Below are 12,433 nucleotides of genomic sequence, written 5' to 3'. Positions count from 1 at the left end.
CGTTCTATTGAAGAAAAATCATGACTGACTCTTTCTTTCCCTACTACACAAAAAATTGTAATAATTTTTTTTATGATATTGATTATTTCTTCAATATTTCAGGTTCAGATAGATATTACAGCAAACTGACTACATGACACGAAAGAACAATCATTTCTTGATATTTGTTGTGAAGAACCCAATTCAAAACAGACAATAGTTTCAAAGATATGGCAGTTTTAAATTACATTGTCAATTCAGTTCACAAACTTTCTGGCATTAGGTAAAAACGTCTGGCACGTTAGGGGTTTTGGTATTGGCACATTAAGAGTTAATGATGTCCAAGCAAATTCAATTCATGGACTGTAGGTCAGTAGAATCCACAAAGAATCGACATGTGAAATGCCTTCCACAGATATGCTACACTTGCAAACAGCACTGCATAATAAGTGTATTCTAAGGGGTGAAAAGTCATTTTTGTTCTTTTGGTGGTAAACTTCATTTCTATCTATCCCTCTATAGATGTGCGAAGTATGCAAATTTGGAAAAGAAACACTGAGACCTGCAACATTTTTGGAAAAAATTAAAATTGCACCAATACATCAAAAATGTAACAGTCAGAATCACTTCTTCTGGCGTGGGCATGACCCCTGACCCCTGACCTCTCACCTTGTTGTCGCCAGGAGCCATCTTCTCGTAGATTTCCTTCAGCGTGTCGTAGTGGGGGCGGAGGAACTTCAGCGGCTTGGGTACTGAGGTCATGGAGCTGGTGGAGGCTCGGATCATCTGCCTCAGCTGTTCCAGCGCTGGCCCATAGAGGGAGGTATCCTTCTCCTACAATATACACAGCAAGCCACAGGGGAAAACTTGTTATATTAGAGAAACAGGCCTGTTGGTTGTTTTGTGGGAAGTATGAATTGGGAGGTTAGGCCTAAACTGACTGACCATTCCAGTGCTGGCCAATAGAGGGAGGTATCCTTCTCCTACAAATAGCACAGAGCAAACCACAGAGGAAAACTTGTTATAATTAGTGAAACAGGCCTGTTTGTTGTTTTGTGGGAAGTATGAATGGGGAGGTTAGGCCTAAACTGACTGACCATTCCAGTGCTGGCCAATAGAGGGAGGTATTCTTCTCCTACAAATAGCACAGAGCAAACCACAGAGGAAAACTTGTTATAATTAGAGAAACAGGCCTGTTGGTTGTTTTTTATGAGAAGTCTGCATTGGGAGATTAGGCCTACATTGTAACTGACTGACCATTCCAGTGCTGGCCTATAGAGGGAGGTATTCTTCTCCTACAGATGCACACAGCAAGCCACAGGGAGAAAACTTTTTAGAGAAACTGTTTGTTGTTTTCAGGAGTACATGTAGCAGTGACATATTTCCGAAGCATTATGGGAAGTCTAAACTGGGAGGTTAACCCGTTAAGGACGAGTCCCGAGTACACTCGGGCAGGTGTCTATGGGAACGTGTTGTGGCAAAATCAGTCCGTCCTCAACGGGTTAACTGACTGACTGTTCCAGTGCAGGCCCATAGAGGGAGTTTTCCTTCTCCTACAATAATATACACAGCAAGCCATAGTGGAAGAATTGTTAGATAACCTGTGTGTTGTTTCATGGGTACATGTAGTCTTAGTGATATATTTGCAAAGCATTATGGGAAGTTCGAACTGGGAGGGCCACTGACCGACTGTTCCAGTGGCCCATAAAGGGAGGTATCCTTCTCCTACAACACACAAGCCACATGGGGGGGGGGGGGGGGGGGGCCTTGTTAAAGAAACAGGCCTGTTTGTCGTTTTCATAGGTAGTAAGTAGTAATAATTTGTAAAGCATAATGGGAAGTCTGAACTGAACTGGGAGGTTATCTGACTGTCCCAGTGCTGGCCCATAGAGGGAGGCATCTTCCTCCTACAGATACACATACAGTATGTAACAAGCAGCCAAAGTCAGAAACTTTGAGTTTCACTATTGTTCTCATGGGGAGTAGGAATACGTTTGCAAAGTATTATGTAAAGTCTAAAATTGGAAGTGACTGAGGATCACCATGGTTCATATCCGCATGCCCCTGGCACTATTGTATTCTGAAAAGTATTAGAAATACCTTAGATGAAACTGACCTACTGTAATACATTTTTGTACACATGCATAAAGCCTAGTGCAGATAATGACCGACTGTGCTCATACAAAGGGCCACACACTGTGAACAGCCCTATGAGGGATATTATACAAAACAGAAATTATGTTAATACCATACCAACTCCGTCTATTCACCTGGATTGTATTCCTCATGAGTTTGTACACCAAACACTGTTATGCTTTTAAAAGACCTCTGAAGTCAAAGAAACAGCCCTTCTGTGGCTTTGTATTGGTTTAAAGGCCTCAATAGCATTTGCAGATAAAAGTGAAACAAAAACCACACTACATGTATATTGCTTCAAAATAGTTCTAAAATGCCAGTTAGGAATAAAACAACCAATTTTTTTAAAAAGCCAATCAGTACACATACAAAATGTGAACCAAAGTAATCATAAAATCGTTTCTGGGATAAACTGTCTACATTCACATTCATATGGATCTTCCATGCATCTGTTTGAGCCAGATGTATCCAATTCAACGGTGCCAACTGCAACCAGTGGGCACAGGGGGTACAATGTAATTGCCTTATTAAGACTATGGACGTCCAGCCCAGACCGCTGACCACTCACCTGGAGTCTCTCCACCAGCATGGTCAGCTCTTCTTGCAGCTGTTTGTCCTCTTCGGACTGCATTGGGGAAAAGAAATTGGAGGACATGTTTGCATTAGGGAGAAAATAAAGCGAAACATTCATTGACATGTTAACACCACCAGTAAGCACCGTCCGGTATCACTGTTGAAGATAGTAATGTATTTAATCTTTTTCTCTTTTTTTTTTACGCTCTCGTAATTTCATCTTTGTTTTGTTTTGTTGGGGTTTTTTTGCATTTGGTTTTGAATTATATCCCCCGATCTTTTTTCTTTTCTTTTTTTCATAATGAGAGAATGAGCTAGCCACATGTATGGTGACCAGTGTATCAGCAACACAATTTGGACATTCTAGCAATAGCATCTCCAACTCGCACACCGTGCCAAGTTTGCTATCAAAAGTATTTGATTACACAACTGATTACACGGCCAGCGCATGTGCACACATCACATGCGGACAAATTTCAAATCCTATTGACCGGATAAAAATGGATGTGTGTGTGAACATTCGCGCGCGCTGGCCGTACGTCAATTCAGTGTAGCTCGCGCTCTCGCTCCCACCAGGTTCCTCTCTCTCGACCGAATCACATTAAGTCATCAATACGAGCAGAAAGGGACTACTGGCAGAACCAAACGTTGCGTGTTACCTGTTGTCAACACTTCAACTTCATCTGTAAATCTTCAAATTGAAGAAATTTTTTGATTTTAAGTTGATATTTATCGGCGATACTACCCCTGTCATGATCCTGAAAGCTACAGTCCGCAACCCCATTCTTATAATCTTACGCTACATCAGTCGTTTGGGGCTGCTGGTCGCAGTTAATCAGGGCATAGCTGTGGCCCTGTGGTAGAGGACTCTAGTGTGGATCGGATGTGCTGTGGTCGACATTTTTTTCCCTGCCTGGCCGGCTGCCTAACATAAATTTAGGCCTAGACCTACAGTACAGGATGCATATCTCGTTACCCGTTAGCATCTGGGGCCTAGCCGTTAGTGACTTTGAATAGATTGTTCTAGTCGTAATCTCGTGAGTCGTATGGACTTTACGCGAGTGATTTGATAGTGATACTTTATGTCATACATGCTCAGAAATATTTCGTCGGAACTAGGTGCAGTTTGAAACTGGTTCTATACTACCCATGGCACTTCAGCCGGTCTCTTTAACAGAGGACTGAGGACAGGCTCCGCTCCGAAGAACTGGAGCAGTAGAGCAGAGGGGTCGCCACAACGCCAGTCTCACACTTCTCGACCGACCGACCCCGGCGCCGCGCCGGTACCATTCCGAAGAAACGGGCGAGAGTCGCAGCTGCCAGTGCAGTGCGTGCTGCCAGATTCCCAAACTTGCTCAGTCATTATCATAGGCCGCAACTTGTTACCCCAATCTGAATTATTCAAGGATTTATTTCACTCATCTTTACAGTGTTAAGTAATACAAATGATACAGATTCAACTGATGACTTACCAGATCAAGGTTTTTATCATCTTCAGTTTTCTTTTCATTTTTCTGTTCTTGTTTCTTCTCTGGCGGCTTCGTTGTGTCTGCCATTTTGAGGGGTCCGTTCTCTGGATCCGGTGATCACTGCACTACACACGTACATACAGCACATTTATTACGCATGCGATCATCAGCTAGCTAGCATGTTTGCATGCAGCTAGACACACACACTAGAGGACAGAACACAGTACGTGCGCTAGGCTTTACACAACAGACCATACTTTTGATAATTCTTCTTATACAGATGTATCAAAGTGAAAAAGAGCAAAACAACAATCACACATAAAAATATTAAATTCTATTCTGCCCTCCATCTTAATGATAAAAACTTTCCCTCTATTAGTCCTAACTTTTCATTTCGTATTTTTAACTCCACTCAATAGTCCTTTGGATAAGACTAAATTTTTGCTACTCGGAGATTGCAGAGTCTAAGAAAAGATAATAAAAAAAAATAATTAGCAAACTTTGTAGGCATTACATAGCAAAAAATAAATTAGTTTAGTATTAATACTTATTTTGTGGTTATTTCTTTACAATTAAATCTAAAAAAAAATGAATTAAAGGTAAAGATTATAATTTGTAGCAAATTGGCAGCACTGCTCTCTCTCTCTCTCGCTCTCTCTCTCTCTCTCTCTCTCTCTCTCTCCCTCTCTCTCTCCAGCTAAGTGAAAAGGTATTCTTTATCGTTAACGAAGGATATTATTTTCTTTGTTGGTGATTTCAATTTAAAAGCCTAGTCTCCATGTTAAAAGTGGTTAAATTTTAACCACTTTTAACATGGAGACTAAGCTTTTATGCGGCATTTCTATTAACTCATAGGCCCTATTTGAGAATTATCTAATTCAGTGAAATCCTACCTTTATTTTATTTTTTTTTTGGGGGGGGGGGGGTGGTTTTCGGGGGGGGGGGGGGGGGGGTGGTAGTCGATTTTTCTAATTCCCCTCTTAAAGGGACCGTACAGTACTGGTTGAGGTAAGGGATTCATGTTTTGAACATTTGTAAGTGAGATAGTGAGAAACCTATTATGAAATATGAAAGAGCATGTAATTCTAAGAAGGATTCAACATTTATTTGATGAAAATTGGTTTTGAAATGGCTGAGATATCCAAAAAAGTGATAATAATAAAAGGCGACATGCCACAACTTTATTATGATGTCTTTGTTTCACCTTGTTTTTGGATATCTCAGCCATTTCAAAACCGATTTTCGTCAAATAAACTTTTGATACCCTTCAGAATTGCATGCTCTTTGACATCTCATATAAAGTGGTTAATATCTCGCAAAATGTTAAAAGCTAAATCCTCACCTTGACCAGAACTGTACAAAAAAAAAAAATCTCGCAAACCAGCACTTGAGAAACATTTCTCAAAACACCCAAATGTATAGGCCCCTTATTAGAAATTGATTCACTTATTAGTATTATAAATTGATTCACTTATGAATAACACTACGATTTAGGTCTAATAAGAGGCTTTGGTGACCATGTTAAAATTCAAGAAGGAAATTGTAACATTTTTTTTTTTTTGGGGGGGGGGGGCAAAATTAAGGAATCATAATCGACAGAAATGCCAATATTAATATCAAATGACTGTAATATTCAATTCGTATAGGCCTACATAATCATTAGATTTCGTACAGTGGCAAATATCTGAAAGAAGGTCTATAATGGATGGCACTCATGCAGGACATTTTGTTTGTTGTTTTAGGTTTTATCGCCCATTTCTGCATGTGTTTCTTTTTGTCTTTTTTATGAGGCTGACATCACTGTCAAACAGACTCCCAGTGTCGGGCTCTCCTACATTTCCCCCTTTTAAAGGGGATGGCTAGTAACCGATCAGTGGGAATCAGTGGGAATGCTGAGGGATGATTTTTCCAATCCTTGTGGGATTCATTTAAGAGTACATTATATATCTACTGTTGTGTGAAAATTATTTGCTTCAGAACGGTCTCATATTCAAGTAATGTGCAGATTAATGCCCCGTCACTGACCAGGGACGCTTACCTGGAAACATTAAACTGCACATTACTTGAATATGAGACCATTCTGAAGCAAATAATTTTCACACAAGAATAGATATATAATGTACTCTTACATGAATCCCACAAGGACTGGAACAATCATCCCTCAGCATTCCCACTGATTCCCACTATCAGTTACTAGCCATCCCCTTTAACTCTCAAACTGGAAATAAGCGCATTGATTGCTTTGATTTCATCGTTGGGGGGGGGAGGGGGGAGGGGGGGGGGCTCTGGGTGGATAAGACTCCCGACTCCCTGATCGGAGGATCCGAGTTCGAATCAATCTCACGCCGGCCCACTGGTCAGCTTACGTCCTTAGACAAGATGATTACTACCCACTGTGTCCCTCTCGACCCAGGTGTATAAATGGGTACCTGGCAATGCTCGGGTAATCTTAATAGCAAGGCCCTCTGGTAGAGCAGTGGCAACACTGAAGAAGCTACCCTGGGTAAATAAGACCTTATTATTATTATCATTATTATTGTTATTACTATTATTATTCTTATTGTTATTATTATTATTATTATCATTATTATTATCATTATCATTATTATTATCATTATCATTATTATTGTTATTGTACTTGCGCAAATATACCTGCAAGATTATCGTGGTTATAGTTTGAATTCATTTTTGTCCAATGCATGTATCCTTATAAGTTATGCATAATTTTTCTTGGGGAAAAAAATGCCTATTCAAAATATGATCAAATCAAACTGAACTGAAACTTCGCCGAACTGCTGTATTAGATGTTAAAAGCTGCTGCAAAAGTAATATTTTTTTTCACTGCACTGAAGGACTGTCAGTAGACATTGGTTCCTTTGGTTTTGTTTTATATCGGTTTGTAGCTTCGTTATTCATTATTTGTTTTCGTATGTATTTCCTGAGGGTCCCATATCTACTTAATTAAGCTTTGCAATTTCCACCCCATCCTTATTCAATTTGTTCTATGCATATTATATGTATGGATTTACAAAATTATGTTTTCTTCATTTTAGTATTCATTTTCACGTATATTTTGTTAATTTAGGTTTCGGCTATTGTGTTGTAAGTATACTATCATTGTTTCTTTGACGGAAATAAACAAAAAAAATTGAACTTTTGAAATACATAATTCTTATCTATTCAATGTGGAAGAAATTGATATTTTGTTAAATAATTATTACAAGTCACGTTAAGACTAGGAGGTGATGATCTCATAACCTTTGCCAAATTTAGTTCTTGATTAAAAGCACTGAATTGTAAAAAAAAGGGAGGGATTTCGTAGTTTCCTAACATTTTGCACTTTAAATCAATCTCGAATGATCTTAATAACAATATTTAATATCAATATCATGTAATCCCCCAATGAAAATTTGTAAATATGTGCATAAAACATTGCCTCTGTAAATATTGCAAAATAATTTGTATCGTTGAAAAGACTGAGAAGCCTGCACGTTATTGCTTCTTCTTCTTCTTCTTTTTTCACTAACCACATTCTTCTATTGTTATTACACATGACGGCCATGACTGACAGCATATTAATCAAGATACAGAAAGACTGCAAGTTGCGAGTTGTTTCCACTCGGCTGTTTCCGACCGTTTCACGCCCTCTACGTCGGCTTTCATACACGCAGCACTGATCGAGAGAGTGACGAGTTATGACGCGATGACTTTCTTTGAACGTCTTTGGCTCCATCCTGACACCTTTAGGAGGAGAGAATAATAAAATTGACTGAAACACGAATCCTGCCCTTGTTCTCTTGGTCTCTTGACCCAGGTGTGCTAGACAGGTACCACGCACTGTGCACGGTCATGATAACAAGGAGTTCAATTGAACACTATAGCGCCCTCAAGGGAGTCATCGGACACGTGTCGGAGGGAGAACTAAACACTTTGGTGGAAGGATATATCCTTAAGAAAATTAAGTTTCAACCCTCTGATCAGTCGGATGATAACCTGATAACTTTAGAAGATTACTACTGGTACGCGTTCACAATGTGATCTCATTCAGATATAACGCCACTGTGATTTGAATTTGTTCACAAATTAATTTCTTGACACTGTCCAATTTTGCGTCATGTATACCTTGGAGTGCGCAGCATCGTACCTCCTTATCTAATGCAATCGTGGATCGTGTTGTTGTTGTTGTTGTTTGTTTGTTTGTTTGTTTGTTTGAGGTTTAACGAATGAACCATAGCAGCAAAATCCACAACAATGACGACAGTAACAAACAAACAAACCAACCAACCAACCAAACAAACAAACAAACAAAACAACACAACACAACGTAAAATAATTGATTCGTGTCCGTGTGCTTTTTTCTAGAGGAGGTGCATGCTTAGACAAGATGAATGTGACGAAAGGAGGAGCCCTGGAAGGGAGAATACTTATCTCTTTGAAAGAGTCTCAGAAGCCCAAAATCTCCCTTGCCCCTGTTATTCATACCTTTATTCATTCTTTATCACCACCGAGGTAGGAGCTTGAATTCAGTCTGCGATCTAAAAAATCAAGTATTATGAATTCAAGAATTTAAGCTTGATTATGTGAATTCCTATATCATAATCAAAATACACTTATCTCAGCTTCATGTTTGGAGAAAATGCACGAACTTGAATTTTCGCAAGATTCGTATTATTTTTATTATGTACTTAGAGGTTTAAAGGGATGGTATTTTAGGTTGAGTAGGGCGTCAGGTTTCAAACGTTTTTGATGATTTTCTTGAGAATGAGAAACCCTACATAGAATATGAAAAGCATATAATTTTCAGAGAAATTCAAAGTTTATTGATTTTGATGAAAATTGGTTTTTAAATGACTGAGATATCCAAAACGAAGTGATTCTAATAAAAGGTGGGACCCACCTTCTATCACGATTGCTCTGTTACATTTTGTTTTGGATATCTCAACCATTTCAAAACCGATTTTCATCAAAAACTTTGAATTCTTCACAAAATCATATGGTCTTTGACATCTCTCATCTCAACAAATCTATACTATCCATTTAACAATGCAATAAACAATATTATATACCAGGAAAAAATTAAAATGTAATTTGACTTGTTCTGTGGGATTATGGGAGTATAGTATTTCACTTGCACTTTCATGAAGTTCACATATCTTGACAGCTGATTAATGATTGACCTTTAACCCTCTTTGCACAAAGGAAATTATTTCCAGTATTTGACAGTTGACCTTACCGCGTTAGGTCTTGAACGTTTTGAATCAAACCAGAGTGACCTTTGACCTTCCTCCTTTTATAGAACCACCCACCAACACAATCATGTGTTTGCAAGTAGTCGTGTATTTCTGTTTAGACTTCAATTACTATTGGACATGCTGAACATTCCCTGTTGAAATAATAACTTTCTTTCAAGGATTTCTTTACCCGAGAGTACAGTAACCTTTGACCCTGAACTCTGAACGTTGAGAAGCGAACGTCCATAATTATAGGTACTTCTACCCTTTCCAGAACTGCCTAATAATGATATCAACACTGGACATTCTTTAACTCTCTATGTGCCACTTTCATATTCTGCTCAAAAGCACAAAGTCGCCCAAAGGGACCGATAAATCGCCAAATGCCACAGTACGATGAAAGCGTTTTAGACGTTTTTTTTTTTTTTTTGGCCTCTCTGAAGGAAATCATCGGAAGATAAACTTCCATCCAAAGGATAAACAGGATATGAAACGCATTTTAACGGACATCAACGGATGGAAAAAACAACAACCTTCATTTCCCATTCGTTTGCCTTATCCAGCAAAGTGTGACAGGGGCATTTGTGTATACATGAACTACCAAATAGAGATTCTCCCGAGAGAGTTACGGGTCGTGAGGTCAAAGGTCAAGTGAAATGAAAAAAAAAAAATCACGTTTTTCTCCGTATCTCACAAATGATTCAAGGTATCTTCATGGAACTTAGTACATGCGGATGTACTGACTGGGGGTCATGGGTTAAAGGTCCGGGGGTCAAAGGTCAAGGTCAACTCCGCAAAATTTTCCTCTTATCTATGCAGTGCCGGCAGGATTTTTCTTGTAACTTATAGTGTATACATGTATTACCAAATGATAGACATTCTCTTGGGAGTTTCTTGCCAAAAGTTCAAAGGTAAAAAGGTCAAAGGTCAAGTGAAAGTGCTTAATTTCACTTCTTCCTTAAACTTATGAAAGGAACAAAAGTCAAGTAAAGTGCTCAAATACCCAAATACCTGCACTTTTAGGCAATATAGCCATTCATCCAATTAAACCTATTTCAAGGAGAGTGAACATTCAACACGTTTTTTAACCAATTATGTGAAACTTTCTCACACATTACCAAGACATTGCCCTATAGATCTATCAGGAGAACCATATGGCGGGGCCATACCCAGTGGAGGATCCAGGGAGGACCGTCCGCAACCGGCGCACGCCTCTCCCCACTTTATTTTTTTTTTTGAAACAAAAGAAATAAAAAGAACAAATGGGGGAGGGGTGCGTGCGCCCCCTTTAATTTTGTAAACGCGCCCCCTCTATATCTTTACGGAATTCCTGGATCCGCCCCTGATACCCGCAGTCGCCATATAGCGACATTTCTAGTTTAAGTCTGATCCGTTTGTCATTCGATCTTGTGTGTGTGTTTGTGTGTGTGTGTGTGTGTGTGTGTGTGTGTGTGTGTGTGTGTATGTGTGTGTGTTTCTCCTCGACATGTTTAACAATATTATATCAATACACCGGGAGAGATTAACATCACAAACATTTCCGAAATTTATCGCCAGCTATAAGAACATAAAAAATGAAGTCGAATGTGCTTGATGTATACGCACTCGCGCAAACTGAAAGCCTGGTATTTTATTGATTCTTGTCGTACATTAAAAACTGCTATGATTGTAGCATGTTTTTAGTCCTACCTTTTAACAAAATGTATGGAAGAGAGAAAAAATATTGAAACATGAAGAATGAAATAATTTGAATGCAAATAGAAGTTTGACCATTAGGACCTTCCGCATGATCTCTTCACGCTCCTAACACTGGTCGTTTGTAGTGTCAGACTTTGTTTTAATTGTTTGAACAGCTTAAGATAAATTATCTCTTGTAACACGTCTCTCTCATATCTCACAATGTGCATGCAGAATTTGTCCAATAAAATGCTTACTCTGAAAATCAGGAGGGTGGGGAAATTAATGATCGCCCTGTCCCGTGCGGCTTTTTTCTGTCCTGGTTGACATTGTTTGAGACTGACAGGTATTTGAACTCTCCCCCTCTCACTGTCTTGCTTCAATAAGGGTTAATATTGTAACGTTATTTCTTTTCCACTACGAAATCAAGAAATTTGAGGTTACACAATATTCCGAAGGGTTCATTATTCCGAAGGATCTTTATTCCAGAGGTTCGTTATTTCGAAGGTTCGTTTTTTCCGAAGATTCGTTATTCCGAAGGTTTGCTAATCCGAAAATGAAATAAGGTACGCTTTTCCGAAGGTTCGTTAGTCCGAAAATGAAATAAGGCTCGTTATTCTGAAGGTTCGTTCCGGACCTTATTTCATTTTCGGATAAAAAAAAAACCTGCGGAAAAACGAACCCAATTTCATTTTCGGATTTACGAACCTTCGGAATAGCGAACCCTATTTCATTTTCGGATTAACGAATCTCCAGGCGTAAAGGGAATACATGCAACGTTACCGGTTAACGACCCTTCGGAATAACGAACAGCACCCGATATTTGATACAAAAAAAAAATGTCTTAATGACCTCTGATACCCTTAGTTGGCTCCTGTGTCAGTTTCCAGCCAACGACAGCATCATGTTTCTTTGAAATTTAACATCTATCAAGTGAGCAATCTTCATTATATATAATATGATTCTATACACAGCTGAAATGTGTATCAAGGCTGCACAACACTTGGAATAAGGACAGATGTTAACGATTCAACAATGGAAATAGTCCTTAAGAAGACTTTCACTTATCGAAGAGAGCCTATATAGCTCACATTTCAACGCCCTAAGAGACGTGACACTTCACTGTTCTTCAAACTTCATCGGTGGCGACAGATAAACTAGAAGAGGAAATTATGCAGGTATATAGCACAATCCTCAGTGTACACGACTATACTGTACGTTTGCCACGTGGTAGTTAGGTGCCCCACCAAACCTCTTGCATACAATCTACTCGTAAATGAACATTTTAGATGTTAGATATCAGTTGTGTAATTCAAGTTTTATAAGGAAATATAGTTGTCTAAATCTGCAGCCGAATTTTGAATTTCA

The 12,433-nt window shown here is 39.0% G+C and overlaps 1 protein-coding gene across 1 annotated transcript in view; it reads right to left on the bottom strand.

Moving 5' to 3' along the window:
* The window catches only part of LOC139715593 (26S proteasome non-ATPase regulatory subunit 2-like), a 28,543-nt gene extending 24,294 nt beyond the window's left edge, over nt 1-4,249 (bottom strand). Inside the window, exons 1-3 of the mRNA XM_071627155.1 lie at nt 4,161-4,249; nt 2,684-2,740; nt 649-813 (exon numbers count right to left, since the gene is read on the bottom strand). Of these exons, the coding sequence (XP_071483256.1) occupies nt 649-813; nt 2,684-2,740; nt 4,161-4,244 (306 nt within the window). The 5' untranslated portion in view covers nt 4,245-4,249. The remainder of the gene's footprint in view (nt 1-648; nt 814-2,683; nt 2,741-4,160) is intronic.
* Nucleotides 4,250-12,433: the final 8,184 nt, after the last annotated feature.

The sequence above is a fragment of the Diadema antillarum genome, unplaced genomic scaffold (assembly GCF_040938485.1).
Source record: "Diadema antillarum isolate AM-2024a unplaced genomic scaffold, OU_Dant_1.0 scf00000051, whole genome shotgun sequence".
Classification (NCBI taxonomy): domain Eukaryota; kingdom Metazoa; phylum Echinodermata; class Echinoidea; order Diadematoida; family Diadematidae; genus Diadema; species Diadema antillarum.
Note: the sequence above shows the minus strand (reverse complement) of the source record. Positions and strands in the feature narration are given on the sequence as shown.